This window comes from Phyllobates terribilis, unplaced genomic scaffold, assembly GCF_046119375.1.
Source record: "Phyllobates terribilis strain yellow unplaced genomic scaffold, ASM4611937v1 Scaffold_11__3_contigs__length_659146591, whole genome shotgun sequence".
In the NCBI taxonomy this organism is placed as follows: Eukaryota; Metazoa; Chordata; class Amphibia; order Anura; family Dendrobatidae; genus Phyllobates; species Phyllobates terribilis.
Window position 1 is genome coordinate 176,199,384 of NW_027362771.1, and position 20,825 is coordinate 176,220,208.

General features: G+C 41.6%; 1 protein-coding gene across 5 annotated transcripts in view; it reads right to left on the reverse strand.

Moving 5' to 3' along the window:
* Window positions 1-20,825, reverse strand: part of OSBPL8 (oxysterol binding protein like 8) — a 287,476-nt gene that overhangs the window by 139,531 nt on the left and 127,120 nt on the right. The window contains exon 1 of one of the 5 annotated variants that reach the window (XM_073651824.1): window positions 15,794-16,053. The exons of the other annotated variants lie outside the window; for them this stretch is intronic. Within the exon in view, the coding sequence (XP_073507925.1) occupies window positions 15,794-15,797 (4 nt within the window). The 5' untranslated portion in view covers window positions 15,798-16,053. Of the gene's footprint in view, window positions 1-15,793; window positions 16,054-20,825 lie in introns of those variants that run through there. 5 annotated transcript variants of the gene reach the window in all.

The following is a 20,825-nucleotide window of genomic DNA, read 5'->3' on the forward strand; positions in this document are numbered from 1 at the left end:
ACTGGAGTCGACAGCCACAGGGCATTCAGAACGCTATTTTTCATATTAAAACGATGCCATAATATAAAATAATGGGAATTTTTATAAAGAACATTTAATAATATATATGGTATGTGCACACAGGCATGGAACCCGCCTGAAATCTTATCATCAAAAGAATGAAAATATACATTCCAATGTAAACGACTTGCCCGGATGACTTCTGCAGTGTTTTGCCATCATTTTTGATTAAAACAAAAAAATCATTGCGTTCTTAATTAATGGAGTGAAAAAAAATGTCTAGAAAAATTATAGTTTAAAAAAAAGACATTCCAAACTCCTTGATAAAGTAGTAAAAAAAAAACACCAGAAATCAAACCAGTCAGAAAAACACTCAGAAAATGACTGAAAAAAAACACAAAAGATGTTAAAGGAAGAAAAAAAAAGCCAGAGTTTCCTGAACGTCTGTTACTTGAAAAACTTGGCATGTACAAGAGGATTCAAGGGGGAATGTTAGAGAAAGTGATCATTTTGTCCAGCAAAAAAAAAAAGTTAATTTTTCAGGTTAATACTAGTGTTGAGCGAGTATGTTCTATTAACCCTTTCGCCGAGTATGCTCGGGCCGAGCTTCGAGTATTTACAGCTGCTCGGTGATATGGCTGAATCACTCCCGTGTGCATGATTTGCAACTGTTTGACAGCTTTATTACATGTGAGGAATGTCTATTTTATTACATGTGAGGAATGTGTAAGAAATACATTCCTCACATGTAATAAAGCTGTCAAACAGTTGCAAATTATGCACACGGAGCGATTCAACAATATCACCGAGCAGCTATAAATACTCGAAGCTCGGCCCGAGCATACTCGGCGAAAGGGTTAACAGAACATACTCGCTCAACACTAGTTAATACCAAATCAGAAAGTTCAAATTTGGGCTCTGCAAGCTTGCTAAAGGAAAATAGCCATAGTGCTAGGTAATAGTGCTTACTAGATCCAAAACCATGGCAAATCACAAATGTACATCACCAAATGGTCAAACGGGGGGAATCAAACATGTTCTATCTGTCTAATATTTACTGAACTCAAGCGTCTGTCATTGTGCTGTTAAATTTTTTTTTTATTTTTTTTTTTATAACTTCAGGCACAAGAGCTACAATAGTCTTGATCCGCGCCAAAAAATTATGTTAATTTATTTTAAACCTTGTCTCTTGGAACCAAAGACCGTACAATAAGGGGACAAATAAGTTGCTAAACTAGAGGCTGGCATAGTCTGATGGAGAACTGTGCAGCACAAGATCACTTTCATCTGTACTTAACCAACAACTGGGGGCGCCCTACAGGTGAGAAACTCTGGAGTAAAACGCAAAAATATCCACAAAGTAGATCTTACCTTTAACATGTACAGTTTAGAAGAACATGCAATACACTAACTGAAATTTATAGATGGAGGAAGGGGAATGTTTTCTTCTGTGCAAAGTCCTATTTGGGCTTGGCACTGTATATTGACTCCATAAAATCCAGAAAGTTTGTAACCAGAGAACTAATTCCAGCAACCTTGAGTATGTAGTGAATTCCAGTATAGAACTTCTGCCACAGACATAAAGTCTAAAGCTGCCATTAACAAGGCTTCCCTGATTTTCAGCCATTAAAGGCGTTTCTCAAGCGAAGCTTCTAAAGCAGTAAAATTCCAGGGATGCTTTCTTTTTTCGGGGAAACTGTGCAATCCATGACTAGAGATGAGCCCCATTCTCGTGACACAGTATCAGGTCAGAAGTGATGATCTGAAGGGTTGGCAAGTCAGCACTGCTTTGCTTCTGCTGCCTCTTCCTCTTCCCAGCATTAACCAAAATCACAACTATATTGATAAATCGTAGGATAGAAGGTATTTTGTATGGGAACAGCATACACTGGTCAGCCAAACCGGACTTTACCTGAAAGCATACAGGCTGTCAGTCAAGCAGGAGGCAGAGGTGCTGGGTGAAGAATAGAGCTGGAGTGACAGAGGTTTTAGATCTTCAGCCTTAGTATCTGATTTTTAAGAAAGAGAGGAACGGACTGGCCATGTAAAGGTATCGCTGGACTGGTCTTTGAAAGAGGTAAATGACTTTTTAAAAAAAAATAATTTTTTTTGGGGGGGGGGGGCAACTCCTGTTGAGAGATTCTCTTTAACCCCTTTCCGACATGTGTTGCAATAGTACGGCACACATCGGAGTCCTCCCTTTAGTGCGGGCTCCAACGCCGAGCCCGTACCTTTCCGGGCACATGACAGATGTCTCGTGCCCCTAATAGCCACGGGTGGAATCGCGATCCACTCGTGGTTGTTAACTAGTTAAATGCAGCTGTCAATCTCTGACAGCTGCATTTAAATCGCGCTTACCAGAAGCGAGTCACCAACCCCGCCCCTCGGTGGCCAAGTCACATGATCACGGGTTGCCGATAGGTTGGCATGACAACCTGGGGTCTGCAGGAGATCCCTGTGGTTGTCATTGCCAGATTGCTATGAACGCTGCCCAGTGGTGGGCACACATAGCAAGTGAGTAATTCTGCTACACACAGGCGATCTGAGGATCTCTGACAGCAGCATTTAACAGAGCCGCGCTGGAAGCGTCACTTACTCCACCCATTGGTGACCCCGTCACGTAATCGCGGGTCACCGATGCGTGGGCATGACAACTGTGGGTCTGCAGGGTCGGCGCTCATAGCACAGGATCTGCTGATCACCTCTATGTAGCAGAGGCGATCAGACAATTGCAGCAAGCAAAAAAAAAAAATGTTTATATATATATATATATATATATATATATATATATATATATATAAAAAAGTTTAAATCACCCACTTTCGCCCCATTCAAAATAAAACCATAATAAAAAAAAATCATATATACACATATTTGGTATCGCCGCGTTCAGAATCGCCCGATCTATCAATATAAAAAAAGAATTAATCCAACTGGTAAACTAAAATTCAAAACGCCAGAATTACGTTTTTTTGGTCAAAACATTGTATCTTCCTTAAAGTGGTATCAATAAAAAAAGTCAGCTCGGTCTGCAAAAAAAAAAGTCCTCACCCGGCCCCATATTACAAAAAATGGAGACACTACAGGTCTATTCTATAAAAAAGAACCTATACATGTTTTGTATCTACGAACTCGTAATAACCTGGGGAATCATAATGGCAGGTCAGTTTTAGCATTTAATGAACAAGGTATAAAAAAATAAATAAATTAAAAAAAAATGAGGAATTGCACTTTTTTTGCAATTTCACCACACTTCCGGACCATAAGACGCACCCGGGCAGCCATTTTTCTGTAGATCACGGCTTCAGGAAGATGGCCGCGGCCACTGGAAAGCAGCGCACATCACTCTGCCTCACCGCCGAAAACCAGACACTGGCTAAGTACAGACCAGAAAACGCACCCACTCCACCCCCATTTTCCTCCCAAACTTGGGGGGGGGGTGCATCTTATGGTCCGAAAAATGCGTTCATTGATTGCCAGATTTCGGAAAACACTGTGCATAGTTGGAAAGCGGTCAATGAGTGGTTGGGGTGGGGTTATACAGAGCTCATAAATATGGCGGACTACATCGCAGCAAGTACACTAGTCCTCTAGTGATAATTACCTACTGATCTAACAGTGAATTTATCAAAACTGCAGTAAGCAGCCCAGTAAGTGACACATCCCTGGAATCTCTGTATAGTATAGGGCTGCAAAGTTGTGAGTTATGCTCTCCAGTGACTCCACCGAATATTAAGGGGGGATGTTGTTTTATTTGGGGGGGGTGGGAGGTTGAGGGGGGGCAAATAGAACTTCTGCCCCATGATTTCTATGTGCACCCTGAATACATGGTATAGGTATCTCCAGGTCACAGCAGTGGGGATCCCTACTGCACATGCTCATGGGCTCCTGTTCTAACAATTTAGGACAGGTTTCTCTGTCATTGTAAGAACACGCCATTCATTTTGAATCTGTTGTGATTACATCCCTAGCTAAAACTAATTTGATTTGCTAATTAATATTTAAGAATTTACTGATAATGACATTTCCTTTAGTTATTTTTTGTTTTTCTTAGAGAACCCCTTAAATTTAGTATATTTAGTATAAAAAAAGTTTTCTTCAATGTAGAATGCAACCCTTTAAATCAAACTGCTAAACAGAGTATAAGACAGTAAGAGCATACTCTGCAAAAGGATGGGAAATAGATTGCATGATAAACATTACAAGCACGTCAGGAAAAACATGCCAAGCATTATGTTAGCATATTTGTAAGATAATAAACTATTCATTCTAAACATAGTGTCAGTATCCTGCAGCATATGATTTAGATAGCAGCCACATTTACAAAGTATTTCTGTAAAGCTGTCATTCCAGCTGTCAGCTTTGGAAAGATCCGGGGAGGAAACTACAGCACAGTTTCATCTGTTTCTACTAGATAGAGCCCAAAACATGGAACGCCCTGACGTTCAGAGAGTATTATGCAATATGTACACTGCGTCATCTCTAATAGTCCCGTTTCCCTTAGGAGATGTCCCATAAAACTAACGCATTGATCAGAAAATCCCCAGATCAAAGCTTTTCTATTATACTCACAGAAGTTCGCTAACATTTATTGATGATTTTAAAAAAAGATTTCTGCAAAGAATCCTGCAATCAGACCAGCATCATGCACTGCTTTATACACAACTCTCTCCTGTGCTTCTTTTCTTCATTATAAATAATTTCTTTGCATGTCTCCCTGTTAAAAGATTTGTTTATATGTTTCATTAAGAATATCTATTGTAATAGAATTAATACCGTAAATTAGTGCTGCAAATAAACCGCAATATGATATAATTGTACTAAGATAACCAAAAATACCGGCAACATTAACTAGCTCCTTGTTGAAAAGTGCCTGTAATTCAGAACTGAAATGCAGGGAGTTATACCGATCAGCACCAGCAGGGGGAGCACACACATAGTAAAGCAGTGTGTGCAAATAATAAACCACAAAAATAGTGATTTTACCATTATCAGAATTACTTGCACATTTTATTGTAAAGTGCTGTTTAAAAGTTTTAGGCAAGTGTGGAAAATACATTTCTAAGAAAAAAGTCTTTCAAAAAACAAAATTGTTAACAGTTTATTTTTATCAATTAATAAAATACCGAAAAAAATTGAACTGGAGTATAAGTTGGTATGCATGCAAAATAGGAGCATGTTCACACTGGCCATAAAACAGAAATAAAATGAACATATACCCAGCTGTAAGTAAATAAGTAAAAGCAATTGTGCATATAAATAACATTGGATAATTAGTAAAGACAGTTTGTGAATTAAAAAAAAAAAAAAGCATAAAAGCCATCCCCACCAGCGAAAAGGTGTACCCAAATTGGGATGGGGCTAACCTTTAGTATTACTTATTACTTACAGTAGGGTATGTGTTCATTTTGTTTCTGTCTCGGATTAAATCAATATTTCTTTTGACCACCAAATGCCTTCAAAACAACATCAATTCGGTACACTTGAACAAAGTCCGGGATTTTGTAGTATTGTAGGCAGGAGTATAAATAACCAATTATACCAAACACATGATAATGATGATCATTACTATTATATGTAGGTTGAAACAATCATTTACTGAAACAGAAAGCAGGGTGAGGAACACCCGCTGGGGGGGATTCATAAGTCTGCAGTCACACAGTGTGACTGCAGACTTATCACTTTTGACCGGACAACCCCTTTAAACTCTGCTACAGAGGTGAGATTATGGAAGATAGTTTCATCTCACAGGTTCTACACCATAGCAAAGCTGACCACTACAACAAATCATAAGATGGTCACACTGATTCAGCAAGGTCTCTCTCCCTAACAAATATTTCAAAGCAGATAGGAGTATGGTATCAAGTTGATCTGCTGTTCAAGCTCTTTTGAAGATGTACCAAGAAATGGGCAATGTTAAAGACCAGAAGACACAGGGCTGGTCAAGGAAACCTAATACAGCAGATGAAAAACACATTATGCTAACATCCCTTCAAAATAAGAATACGTCCAAGAGGGCCATAAGCTCAGAACTGACAGCAACCAGTGGAACCCAAACGACTCCCATCTACTATTCATAAAAGTGGTCTTCATAGAGGTGTGGCCAAAAAGCCATACCTTAGACATGAAAACAAGGCCAAGCAATTCAACTCTGCATGAAAACATAGGAGCTGGAATGCAGAAAAATGTCAGCAGGTTGTCAGGACTGAGGTGGCAAAAGTTGAACTATTCGGCTGTAAAAGAAGGCAGTTTGCTGAAGGGCTGCAGAACGATACAATAATGAGTGTCTGTAGGCAACAGTGAAGCATGGTGGAGGGTCACTGAAAGTTTGGAGCAGCAAATGGAGTTGGGGTTTGATCAAGATTAGTGGTGTCCTTAATTATGAAAACTATAGTCACATACTTAATATGTCATGCAATACCATCAGGGAGGTGTATAATTGGCTCCATATTTATTCTTGCAGCAAACAATGATCCGAAACATGCAGCCAGTGTCATTAAGAACTATTTTCAGAGTGAACAACAAGGAGTCCTGTAAGTGATGATCTGGCCACCACAGATCTCAATATCAAGTCTGTCTGGGATTTCATGAAAAGACATGGAATTGTGCAATCCTACATCCACAAATGATCTGTGGTTCGATCTCCAAGATATTTGGTGCAACCTCCCTGAAAAAGTGTGTACCTAGAAGAATTGAAAGCAAAGGGTGCTCAAGCCAAAAATGGATTTGATTTCTTTTTTATTCATTCACTTTGCATTTAGTTAATTAATAAAAAGAAACTATTGACACTTTAATTTTTTAAAGCACTTTTACGTCGTAGTATTTTTTTTCCACTCCTGCCTAAAACAATTGCACAAACACACATATACACACAATTTTAAAGTATTTAATTATTTTTATACAACGCACAAGAGTTCCCAAGGGTAATTGTTCCCCATTATATTTACTTTCCAAGTACTATTTGGTGGCAATAAATATGCCATACTAATAATGTAACTCCTGAGGTTACAGCATTGTACAGTTCTAGCACTGCTGTCATTTATCATGGGTGCTATCTTGAAGTCAAGGTGAATAAGAGGGAGGGATGAGTATAAAGTATGTCATGTGTAAATAGGGCTGGAAACTAGGTCAACAAGAAACAAAAAGAGGTAATAATTCTGAATAAATACTATTTCATCAGAACTTTAAGGTGGCTATACACATTCTATAAAAGTATTTTGACGGCTGAACAACCATTGAACAAATGATCGTCTAGTGAATAATTATGACAACGCAGCCATACACATTTTAGTTCATTTGGGCCGTTACACTCTTTCAACTTGGCCATATATTTTTTTTCAACTAAAGATCTTTTGACTGACAATTAGTTAAAAAAAAAGATTTCATTTCAGATTATGACAATCTGTTCCATTGGCTCAATCACTCAGTCTTAGGGTGTGCTCACACTAGCGTTTAACACGGCCGAGTGCTGTGTCAGATAGCACTCGGCCCAGTGTTATAGTATGGGGCAGTGCAGACCTGCGATTTTTTTTCTCATGCAGATTCGGCATTCAGCATGCTGCAAGCGCATCTGATGATCGGATCACGTGTACCCATACAAGTCTCATGCAAGCACAGTCCGGTTACCACAGACACAGAGAATAGAGAACTACTAGGAAAACCCATTCTCATTTCCCATGTTTGGCCCCGATAAAATAAAAAAAAGCTTATATTCACCTCCCTTGCCGGTGCCGTTGCAGATGTCTCGGCATTTGCGGTCCCGGGGCTCACAATACTAGTTATGACATGTGAGTCTTGCGCCCAATCACCACTCACTGGGGTCACAGTCTCCTCCTTTGGATGTATAAGTAATCAAGAGGAGGTGGGAGCTGGGAATGCTGTCTCACTTCCACTAAACTACTTATATGTTCGAAGGAGGAGAGACAGTCGCCAGAGGTGATTGGGCGCCAGGCTCACATGTCATAACAATCACGTGAGCCCTGGGTCCAACACCGCTGCAAAGGCACCGGCAAGGCAGGGGAGTATAAGCTTTTTTTTAATTTTATTGGGGCCAAACATGGGGAATGAGAATGAGTTGTCCTAGTAGTGGACAATCCCTTTTAAGTTTTCTGTCTTCTCGGCACCTGTGATCACACTCAGATGACAGTTGGATCAAACTCTGACAGAATTTGATTCTAGTGACATTAGCATAATCGGCCCAATTCTCTTGCATTAGAGAACCGATGGCTGTGTGACCCCAGACACCAGTCTCCATTAGATGGAACTGTGAAGGCTGCAGCATTCTCATAACAAGGTCATGCGACCACTAGGAGACCTTGCACAGATTTTGCTGGAACGCTGCCGGTCTGGGAGAGGAGTACATGTTTTTTTATTTTATCTATGGGACTTTAGCAGTTAAAGTGGTTGTCCACTACTGGACAACTAAATTCTTGAGTTTCACTAGGCATTTTCATCAAACCATTTCTAATGTCTATGGATAGCTTGAACCTGAAACAACACATTTAAGAAAGGCCAAACAGCTATATTCTACATTGCTGATATCAGAAGCATAACTAGCGGACAAAGCGGTGGCTCAGTGGTTAGCAATGTTGGCTTCTGGAGCTGGGGTACTGGGTTCAAATCCCACTAAGGACAACATTTACAAGGATTTTGTATGTTCTCCCCATGTTTGCTTGAGTTTGTTCCCACACTCCAAAGACATATAGTGATAGGGAATTTAGATTGCGAGTCCCAATAGAGACTGTGATGACAATATCTGTAAAGTGCTGTGGAATATGATGGCGCTATATGAGTAAACAGAAATAAAATATTAATCTCTTGCTCACTCCTCCACTCAATGCAAATCCGGCAACAACTCAGCTGAAAGTTCACGTCATTTATACTGCTAGAGTCATATGAATTCTCCCCAGGTGCAGACATAGACATACATGGAGAATGGTATGTAGGTCCTCCAACATGTACTATCTATGATAAATGACAGTCCCAGAACAGGTTGCATAATGTGCAGAGATGCCCTACATTAGGAAACAAGAACGAAAAATACACTTTCCATATACTTGCTCCAAGCGTCATCCTGAAATCCCTGTGGGTGTTAACACGTGTACAAATGACCTGGACAGCTATTCCCTAATTAGGGAAAATTACCCAGAGGAGCGAGGTTTACATTAGATATGGGTATTCCACTCTCTCTTAAGCCTTTATTCAATTACATGCAGAACAATTTACTCAGCTTCTGACTTAATATAGCTTCATAGAAGTGCACTTCTGAGCAACCATTAGCAAATCCAGCGTCTGATTATTGAGAGAGCTTAAAGCAACTGCCAGAGAGCTGCAAAGAGACATACAGCAGGGAAATCACTTGGTTATAGTGCCGAGCAATGTTCTGTTCCTGAGACCTGCTCAGTCTCTTCTTCTCAATAAGTAGGTTGTGGAAAAAATAAATCTCATCCAGAGGGGGGAAAAAAGATCCGGCCCATCTTATCAAAAGTATTTGCATGAGCATGGACCATGTGTTAGGCATTGTTCACAACACGTTGCATGTTTGATGGAAGGCTTTGGCTGTGTGCCCACGTAGCATTTTTCAAGCGTATATGCTGCGGAATTTCCGCAGCGTAAACGCTTGAAAAACGCATGTATATCCGCACCCCATGGTCCCCAATGGGATTCCGCAAGTTCTATGCACATGCTGCGGATTTTTCCGCAGTGTTTATGCCGCGTTCAAAAATCCGCAGCATGTCATTTAATTTTGCGTTTCCGCAAGCGGAATTGCCTTTGTCCAATGCATAAAAAACGCAAGGCAATTCCGCATGTGGAAAACGCGTGATAAACGCGCGAAAAATGCGCGATAAACGCGTGCGGAATTCCGCATGCGTTTTTCCGGGAGAGGACTTGCATTTATGCAGCAGAAATTTTCTGCTTCATAAATGCAACGTGGGCACATAGCCTAAATGTCTGATGTATACCTTTGGCAGAACGCTCTGATATATGTCACCATAGTCGTCCAGACTTTCATGCTAATGCTTTGGCAGACAGAGCTGTTCATTACAAGGGATCACATTTCTACTGCAGCAGCAATTGCAGGGGGAGCGAGAAGCAAAAGGAAACGTTGCTTGGCTTAAGCATCTATTTTATGGGGTCTTAGAAGACAGACGAAGCGGCTCTTATACTAAAGTGGTGGTCTGTGGAGAGACCATCCTTTTAATGTACACATGTACGCTTACTTTTGGTTCATCGATGTCACAGTGCCTGTTTATCAGCACATGACAATGACAGCACCCAGATGACGGTATATTTTTAATTACTGCTTGTGTTCACATCATTAGTAATTTGTGAAATTTCGTCATACAAGTTAATCCCGGGTTAAAAATAAGAAGTAATAATCATAAGTGTCTAAAACAAAAGGCTTCTCTGTGAAATAACCCCGCAAGATATTGTGACTCAGAGCAGTAGATGAGAAATGAGAGAGACATGGCAAATATTTCAGTGTGTTTAAAAAGGTTAAAAAGCCCCAGTGTGCCCTACGCCTTCACCGTGGGAGATCGCGGCAGAATAAAAGGTGGGGGTTTGCTATATTCCCCCACGATTCTACTCATATGCATACTAAGCTCAAAGAAGTATACAACTCCTCCAGGAAAACCTAGGTGAGGGAAAAGGAATCTAGGAAAACTGGATTTCCAAAGTTAAGGGCTTTGGTTACGCTTGATATGCCTGGATTTTTATGGAGTAAGAGGAATGTTTGGGTAGCATCCCTGCCCTTCCTTTCCTGGCCTACTTTTCTCTGTAGCCCTAGGTCACTATTTGTTGGGCCTCACTCATTAGTAGTCTTAGAAAGGTCTTCACTTCAGTGGGAAGAAAGCTGACATTCTTCCAAGAGACTCTGTTACTAAGAACTGCTAGTCTCCGGTTAGTGCCATTGGTATGAGGTCATACAACCTTTAGGGTTCTACTTCGGGTGGTTGGTAGTAGGCCACCTGCATATCCAGAAAAGCTGATGTCTAGTTAATGCTCAGCCGAGCATGGATGAATTTGTGTTTTGTGCCTGGATGTAAAAGTTTTTAAACAGGAGAAGCCTTGCTTTATCAGATCCTCAATCTTATTTATTTTACTCACTTATACAGCACCATTGGGGCTCACAATCTAAATTCCCTATCAGTATGTCTGAGCAGTTTGGGAGGAAACCGGAGAACCAGGAGGAAACGCAAACATGGGGAGACCATACAAACTCTCTGCAAATATTGTCCTAGTCTCTGACTGCACTGATGCCATTTTGCCTAAAACCCCCGTCTCACATAGCGAGATCGCTGCTGTGTCACGGTTTTGGTGACGCAGCAGCGACCTCACCAGCGATGTCGCTATGTGTGACACTTTGCAACGATCAGGCCCCTGCTGTGAGGTCGCTGATCGCTGCAAAGTGTCCTGGACCATTTTTTGGTCGTTGCCCTCCCGCTGGTCAGCACACATTGCTGTGTGTGACCAGCGGGAGCAGCGATCAGGCTGGTAACTATGGTAAACATCGGGTTACTAGGGGCACACGCGCACTTCGTAACCCACTGTTTATCATGGTTACGAGCCTGCTAAAGTGAGCGGTAACCTCCTGCTCACCGTAGCAGAGTGGTAACCATGATAAACAACGGGTTACTAGGAGCGCGTGTGCCCCTAGTAACCCAATGTTTATCATGGTTACCAGCCTGCTCCTGCTTTAGCAGGCTGGTAACCAGGAGCAGGACATCGTGGAAAGATTCTTTCCACGATGTCGCTGCTCCCCTGATCGTTGGTGAGCCTGCCTGTTTGACAGCTCACCAGCGACCACACAGCGACGCAGCAACGATCCCCAACAGGTCGTATCGTTGCCGGGATCGTTGCAGCGTCGCTAAGTGTGACGGGGCCTTACCACTATGCAGCTAAGATTCCACACATGAGATTAAAGGGAATCTGTCACCATCTTTGACCTATCTAAACTATTAATATGGGCATACAGGCTATAGACTGCTGAGAAAAGTCCAACCTGTAGGTCTCATATCAGATGCCTTGTTGTGGATAAATCATCTTTTATCACTTATATAAATGACCTCTTCCAGGCTCTGGCGAGGATGTTGTGTAGAAGATAACTCTGCCTCCAGAGCTTATTTTACATGAAGGGGAGTTACCAGTGTGATGTGTGAGGGCCGCTCTCTGTTCTCCTGATCTCACTGCAGAGCTGTGTGTGATTATACCCAACACATCTGCAGGTTCCTCTCAGCTTCCAGCTCACAGGCGGACAGGGCTGTAATATTGTTACAATACAGCAGAGCTCAGAGAGCTGCAAAAAATGTGTTTGCAAGAAGTCAAAAGTCATTGCTTAATTGTAAAGTGCAGCGGAATATGTTGGCGCTATATAAATAAAAAAAATATTTCTCCTGCTCGGTGTTCGTTACACATCACTCTGGTATCTCTCCCTTCATGTAATATAAGCTGTGGGGCCAGAGTTATCTTCCAGGCAGCATCCTCCCTAGAGCCTGGAAGAGGTCATTTATATAAAGTGATAAAAGATGATTTCTCAACAACAAGGCATCTGATATGAGACATACAGGTAGGACTTTTCTCAGCAGTCTACACAGGTGATAGAAATGTAAATCCATACCTGCCTGTATGCCTCATATTAGAGGTCTTGTATCTGTGAAATGTCTTTTTATTCATACAAGTTTCTGATGCGTTCCAGTGCCGGAGGAAATCCCTGCCTCCTGTGTGAATTATAATGTTTCCCCCCTCCCTTGCATGTTACAGTGCCCTGTGATGTGCAGTTGCAGCGGCCAAATCCTGCGCACTTCACTTTTTTACAGAAGGCACACTTCTTCCCGTCTTTGGTCATAGTACTGCAGGGATCTTGTGCACAGGCAAGTCACTGTGACTTTCCGGCGCCTGCACACAAGATCCCTGCAGTACTATGACTACATAGTACAAGTGCGCCTTCTGTAAAAAGTGAAGTGCAATATCCATTATCCTTTTATAGACCACACTCAATCCATACCCACTAACTGTCCTTTAAAGATCAATTGTTTATTGTGGAGGTTATGGTGGGTCTGAGAGGTTTGACAACTCATTCTCAGCTCCCCTTCTTCCCAGAGCCATAACTTTTTTATTTTTCATCAATATGGCCATGTGAGGGCTTGTTTTTTGTGGGACAAGTTGTACTTTTGAACGACACAATTGGTTTTACCATATCGTGTACTGGAAAACAGGAAAAAAATTCCAAGTGCAGTGAAATTACAAAAAAAGTGCAATTCCACAATAGTTTTTTGGATTTTTTTTTTTACCACGTTCACTAAATGCTAAAACTGACCTGCCATTATGATTCTCCAGGTCATTCCGAGTTTGTAGATAACTAAAAATTAACCTATACATATTTGGTAAGTGGTGAAAAAAAAATCAAAAATTTGAATATAAAAAAAGGAGCCATTTTCCGAGACCCATAGTCTTCACTTTTTGGGATCTGGGGATAGGTGATGGCTTACTTTTTGCACACTGAGCTGATGTTTTTATTGATACCATTTTGGGGTAGATATGATGTTTTGATCGCCTGTTACATTTTATTGCAATGTTGCGGCGACCAAAAAAAACGCAATTCTGGCATTTTGATTTTTTTTCTCGTTACGCCGTTTACCGATCTGATTAATCCTTTTTATATATTGATAGATCGGGCGATACCAAATGGGTATTTTTTATTTATTTATTTTTTATTTTGAATGAGGCGAAAGTGGGGTGATGTGAACTTTAATATTTTTTTTTACTTTTTTAATATTTTTAAAATCTTTTTTTTTTTTTCACTTTTCACATGCTTCAATAGCATCCATGGGAGACTAGAAGCTGCGATCTTCTGATCGCTTGTGTTACACATGGCTTCAGCCCTGCTATGTGTTGCAGAAATGCTCATTTGCTATGAGCGCCAATTGCTATGCGGCGCTCATAGCAGATCGGCTATGACAACTACAGGGGTCTCCTGCAGACCCTAGGTTGTCATGCCAACCCATCGGCGACCCGCGATCACGTGAGGCGCTACGGTGAGGCCATGTTAAATGCTGCTGTCAGGAGTTTGACATCAGCATTTAACATGTTAACAGCCGCGGGTGGATCACGATTCCACCAACGGCTGTTAGGGGCACATGACAGATGATCAGATCATCAGCCTGCATCAAACAGGGGGAGGACGCCTTGGACGCACCTATACGTCAAAGGTCGTGAAGGGGTTGTTAAATTACCAAGAGGCTGCTCTGTATCATTTACCTCATGTACAACGCTTCCTTGGTGCAGACCATAAAAATTAGCACTAAATAAAAAGGCCAAAATATCTTTGGAAACATATGGCGGATTTAAAAAAATAAAAATAAAAATTAAATAGTAAAAAACAGAATACTCAGCGGAGCACCAGGAATAAAATAAGATAACAAAAAACTGGCCACATTTGTCCTTGTGACCAGTCCGAATCATAATTTTATATTCTGCTCATTTCTTTAATTTTTTATAAACATGAAGGTACACTTTAAATCTATTCTATAAATATTCATTAAACTTACAGTCCAATCTAAGCGGAGAAAGTTTTAATGTTATTACCAAGTAAAACATATTGTAATTGTAGGTGTCAAATACAATAAAATATGACACAACAATGAGTCAGTAATGAAAGATTTGCAAAGATTACATTAAAGTCAAATGTGCTGCACATTTAATGCCCAGACGTACCAGGCCCTCCAGCGAAAAAAGCTCTTTGCAGACGCTTTTGCGAATAAAAGCTACAGAATCGACAGCTCCTATTAAATCACTATTCATTAACAAGTGGAACCAAGGGGTACAGTCTCTCTTTGTGGAGAGGGCCAGGTTGGCTTAGGGAGCCTTATATGCCATGCAATGCTCCCATGAGAAAATAAAAATAGACTCTCCCTCTATGAAGAGGCTACCTGCATATTTATTAACAATGCATTAACAAAAAAAACTAATTCTACCCCTAGGGGGAGCTTATTCCATACCATTAATAATACTGTCTAATTGTCTGCAGTCTGCCCCTTACCGCCCACTAGTGGCAGCTGCTGGCACACAGAATGTTATTATGCAACTATGTCTATGGATGTAAAGTAATATAAATTATTCAGTACAGAATTTTGAATCCATTAAGCTATAACATAAAATTATCTTTGAAGATTCAGTGTTTGTTTCACAACATGCATATTACAGAAATTAAAGGTACTCCACATATACTCTGTACAGAAATTAAAGGTACTCCACATATACTCTGTACAGAAATTAAAGGTACTCCACATATACTCTGTACAGAAATTAAAGGTACTCCACATATACTCTGTACAGAAATTAAAGGTACTCCAAATATACTCTGTACAGAAATTAAAGGTACTCCAAATATACTCTGTACAGAAATTAAAGGTACTCCAAATAGGAAAAACATTTTTTATTACTTGTGGTTCAATATAACCTGCCTTATACAGGTAAAGAATTCTGACCAGGACCATACAGCGGATAGCGAGAATCCAGATGGAAGACACTCACTTACCAGGGCATGGATATTACCGGCCTGATATTGGCAGATACCAGTACAGATTGCACATAGGCATGATGCCTGGAACGCTGTACCCACCTGTACTCATAGTTTAAAGAAACACACACAAAACTTGCCATTACTTTTTGGTACAATAAATATTAGTATTAGAGAAGAACCGTATTTTACTATGTAGAATTCAAAGGAAAGCATAAAATGATAGTCCAATAAATACAGTCAGCTGAATTACAACACATCCCCTGTACTTACCCATCTGTAGCTGAAATTTGGAAGGTTGCACACAGAAACATTACAACTTAGCAATATTATCTACAAACAGCAGTCCTGTGTGATGTCAATGGACAGCAGCGTGCCAGCAAGAGTGTGTTTTTGATGATAACAGCACGTGTTGTCATATCATGTCCATGGTAATATACATCCTGAGTGTCGGGAAACTAGAAAACATGGCAACTGTCAGAAAGGGAAGGAGTCTGGAGCCCACACTGCTGTCATGGAGTGAAGTCCTCATATCTAGTGAGTTTAGGAATCCAAGAGCATGAGAAAGGAAATGTCAGGCGTATGGAGACGCTGCAGCCTTCGCTGTGAATAAAACAGCTGTTCCCTTCCATCTGAAACTGTGCACTATTTGATGAGCCTTTGTTAGGACAGTAAAAGCTGCTGATTACAACGGGGAAGAAATGGCACAGCGAGACATGTGGAATGCATGCAGAGCAAATTACCAAACAGGAGAGGAGTCAATACAAGAACAATCTGGTTTTGGTTACAGCTAGGTCTGATCCAGTCTGCCCACAGGCAAAAACAAAATGTCAGCTCCATCTACAGAAATGATATAGGGGCAAAATATGTCCTGCCAACACATGAGAAACCGCATCCACCACAAGACTTTTTTTTGAAGAGCATTTGTCACTATTACTGATTCTTTTAGAGCATCAGAGAAATGACTCATTAGAGGTTCACAAGTAGATTTTCCAGTGGAGAAAAAAAAGATAGGTTAAAAGGGTTAATCCCCATCCCTTCCCCTTCAAGAAAAAAAAGGTATAAGTATCCCCTAACCATAGAAATGTGATCCAGAGAAAGTAGAGCACGGTTTTTTGCAGATGACCCATTGACAATTAAAGAAGTGCACATCTGCACTCCATTAAGGGGCTCCCAGCAATTAGCAATCTTATAAGTCACCTACAGTTATGGCCGAAAGTGTTGGCCCCTTTGAAATTGTTCCAGAAAATGAAGCATTTCTTCCCGAAAATTATTGCAATTACACGTTTTGTTATACACATGTTTATCTCCTTTGTGTGAATTAGAAAACGCAAAAAGAAAAAAAGAAAAGAAAAAGGCATAATTGGACATCATTTCACACAAAAGCCCAAAAACGGGCTAGACGAAATTGTTGGCACCTTTCCAAAATTGTGGGTAAACAACTTTATTTCAAGCATGTGATGCTCGTTCAAACTCACCTGTGGCAAGCAACTGGTGTGGGCAATATGAAAATCACACCTGAAACCAGATAAAAAGGTGAGAAGTTGACCCAATCTTTGCATTGTGTGTCTGTGTGTGCCACATTAAGCATGGAGAACAGACAGAGGAGAAGAGAACTGTCTGAGAACCAAAATTCTTAAATATATATATATATATATATATATATATATATATATATATATATATATCTATATATATCTATATCTATATCTATCTATCTCAACGGTGGCCAGGACCTCAATGTGAGAAGAAGTGTGTGTGAGGAGCTCCTGCTGAGCTGAACACAATAGAGGCATAGAAGAGGCAGAGTGTCGGCATTTTAAACTCAATTACAGAACACATGGGGCCACGACGTGCTAGAACACCGGCATCCACTCCAGGGCCAGTGATAGCGACCGCACTGGACACCTTTCTTCAGAAGGACTCGGCACCTCATGGTGTCCCGGAGCCATCTTGGCTGGAACAGACCGGGCTGCCTTGGCCTCAGACAGAGCACAGAGGTGAGGGGAGTGGGAACCAATCTCAGCTTGCGGCCCCTGCTGATGTGGATTTGCAGGGGCACCTAACAGCAAAAAGCCAAGGCAGAGCTGTGAGTCGTCTCCTCTGCAAATAAGACTGTTACAGCTCACACAAGGTGCACATCAGAGCCCCCTTCCCCCTCCTCCCCACAGACAATTGCACAGATAACAGCATCAGAAGACGGAGAGGCAGCCGGGGAGACTGAGGGAGAGGGGAATATTTTCACTGTCCATGGTAAAGGGGGTGGAGACTTGTCCTCTTCCCCTGGCTGTACTGAGGATGAATGGGGGGTTGGGAGCCTGCAGCCCTGTGCCCCTCCATGGCAGAGTTACCTAGAGCATTTACCCTCCAAGACAGACTTCAAAAACCTTATAAAGGAAGTCAAGGATACCTTCAGGTCAGAGATTGCTTGTGTGAGACAAGACCTGAGGCACTTGGCAAATCGTATAGAAATACTGGAGGATGATCATAATACTACTAGAGCTCATGTAATAAAACTACAAGTGACCACCCAGCAAAAATCAGTGATGCAGGATATGCATGCCCACATTGAAGATCTTGATAATAGGGGAAGAAGGAGCAATATACGGGTGAGGGGTCTCCCGGAGTCGGAGGGGGTGGAGGATCTCAAGAGCTATACTTCAGGAGATCTTTAACTCTATCCTGGGTGATAGTCAGCCTGCCTCGATCAAATTTGATAGAGCTCAAAGAGCCTTGAAGCCAAAAGGTACTACAGCATTTCCGAGGGATGTAATATGCTGCTTGCATGACTTTGAGCTGAAAGAAAAGATAATGGCCAAGGCACGGGCCCAGAAAGCCATAAAGTATAGGGGGACGGACATCCAGCTCTTCCCGGACCTGTCTAGAATTACCCTGCAGAAGAGAAAGCATCTTAAACCTCTGCTCAGCATGCTCCTGGATAAGAAGATTCCCTATAGGTGGGGCTTCCCCTTTGCTTTAATGGCTCGCAGGGATGGGGTGTCGGCAGTGCTCCGCTCTATGGGGGATTTGGCCAAGTTTTGTGGGGACCTCCAACTAAGAGCACCGAACATTCCGGAATGGGACTATCTTCTCTCCCCGGAGGCTCCACCTCCCGTATGGCAAAAGGTGGGGAGGCGGGGCAAAGAGGGAACGACACCTCGCAGGCCTGGAGAGCAGGGCCCGCCCTCTGGAGTGCATAAGAATAACTATGGTTGACTGTAAAACCCGGAGCATAAGCGGCTTCGCTTGAGGGTTTACCTTTTGTCTTTATCGCTCTTTTTCACTTACAAGCCGGTACTCGACGTCAAGTTCTGAAATACTTATGTTTGATATTTTTCTATGCCTTAAATGAATGAATATTTTCAAGTGTCACTTTGACAACCTGTTTAGAAATGCTCAGTGGGGTTCCTTGGGTTTTGGGACAAGGATTTTGGTTATTGTTTCTCTTCTCACAGGAAGGTTTTTTTTTTTTTCCCTTTTTCTGGACTCCCTCCAATATATTTTTCCAAAGGGTTGTTGGATAGCAAGGACATTGTGATTTCCCTTAACTGCATAGTACGTTTTTGAAACTTAGTGGGCTCACCTTGTCCCACGGTAACAACCCTTCTCCAAGAGTTACTCTTGGGAAAATTGTTCTGATCTGTTTTGATATTTGTACATGTTTTCTCTTAATGTTGGTTTGCCTCAGTCTGTGTCTCCCCCACATCCCACTGTCTTTCCCCTCCCTCCTTTTTACCTTTTCTTTTCCTTATCAAGAGAGCAGGGGTCATTCATGAAGCTCCATGGCAGGTCATTATGGCAGGGAGGCTGCAACGATTGTCAGCGAGTATGATTATAAGCAGTAGTTCACCTTTTCTCACTGGCAATGGTTAAGTTGATCACTTTGAATGTAAAGGGGCTTAATTCCCCTAGAAAAATAAGGCTCACACTGCAGGAGTTGAAGGCTCAGAGAGCGGACATTGCCTTTTTACAGGAGACCCATTATGACCGGAGTGGGACGTTTAGATTTGCGGCCCATCATTACCCTTCTGCCTACTCTGCCTATAATAATAATAAAAAGGGTGGAGTGGCCATACTTATATCATCTTTATGTCCAATTCAAATCTCTACATCTCATGAGGACCCGGCAGGTAGATTCTTGATACTGGAGGGCTTTTTCAGGGCAAAGCAATAATATTGTGCAACATTTACGCCCCAAATTCGGGCCAAATACCCTTTATTCACAAGGTTCTAACTAGCCTTCGACGGCTGCAGCCTGGGGCATTGTTGGTGGGGGGGGGGTACTTTAATATCCCGTTCTCAGAAATAAATGATAGGCTTGCTTTGAGGGGGAACCCGCCATCTGCTGGTTCGTTCCGATTATCATTGGAATTTAGAAAATTGATCCGGGCAAATTCCCTTTTTGATATGTGGAGAATAGATCATCCCAAAGAAAAAGCTTACACTTTTTATTCAAATCCGCATCAGACTCATACCAGAACCGATTACTTTTTTGCTAATATTGTCACACTTAGAATGCTAGAGAATGTGGAGGTGGGGTCCATAACATGGTCGGATCATGCGCCGGTAATATTAAATTTAAAGTTGGGTCTCAGTTCCTCCAGAGCCTGTCACTGGCGACTGAATGAATTTCTGGTAAAGGATCCCTGTATTCAAAAATCTTTATCAAATCATTTAACCCAGTATTTTGAACTAAATTTGGGATCTGTGCCCTCCCTTCCTATTTTGTGGGAAGCGCATAAGGCGGTAATAAGAGGGTGTTGTATTGCAGAGGGAGCGAGGCTTAAAAAAAATTCAAGGCAACTTTTCTCGAATCTTAATTCTCAGATTCGCCTTCTGGAACATAGATTTGCCTCTTCTCCGTCGACTGGGACTCTGAGGAAGCTGTTGGCCACTAGGGACAAATTGAAGGATCTCTCCATCCGTAAAGTGGAGAAGATGCTTGTATTTTCAAAACAGAGATATTATGAAAAAGGGAACAAGGCCCATACCCTGTTGGCTAGGCAATTGCAGGATCGCTCTGTGGCTGCGGCTCCTCAGGCTCTTAGAGACGATGAGGGAACTACCCACTATGACCCGGGGGAATTGTCAAATATCTTTTATAAATTTTATAAGAAATTCTATAATTTTCAGGACCCACTGGCAGGCAATCCAGAATATAAGCGATCAGAGATAGACAGCTTTTTTCGGAGGATTAGTCTGCCAGTTCTTTCAACGGAGGCACAAGAGTCCCTTAACAAACAGATCACTCTTGAGGAATTAACTGACATTTTGAAAGATTTGCCCCTGGGTAAGTCACCAGGCC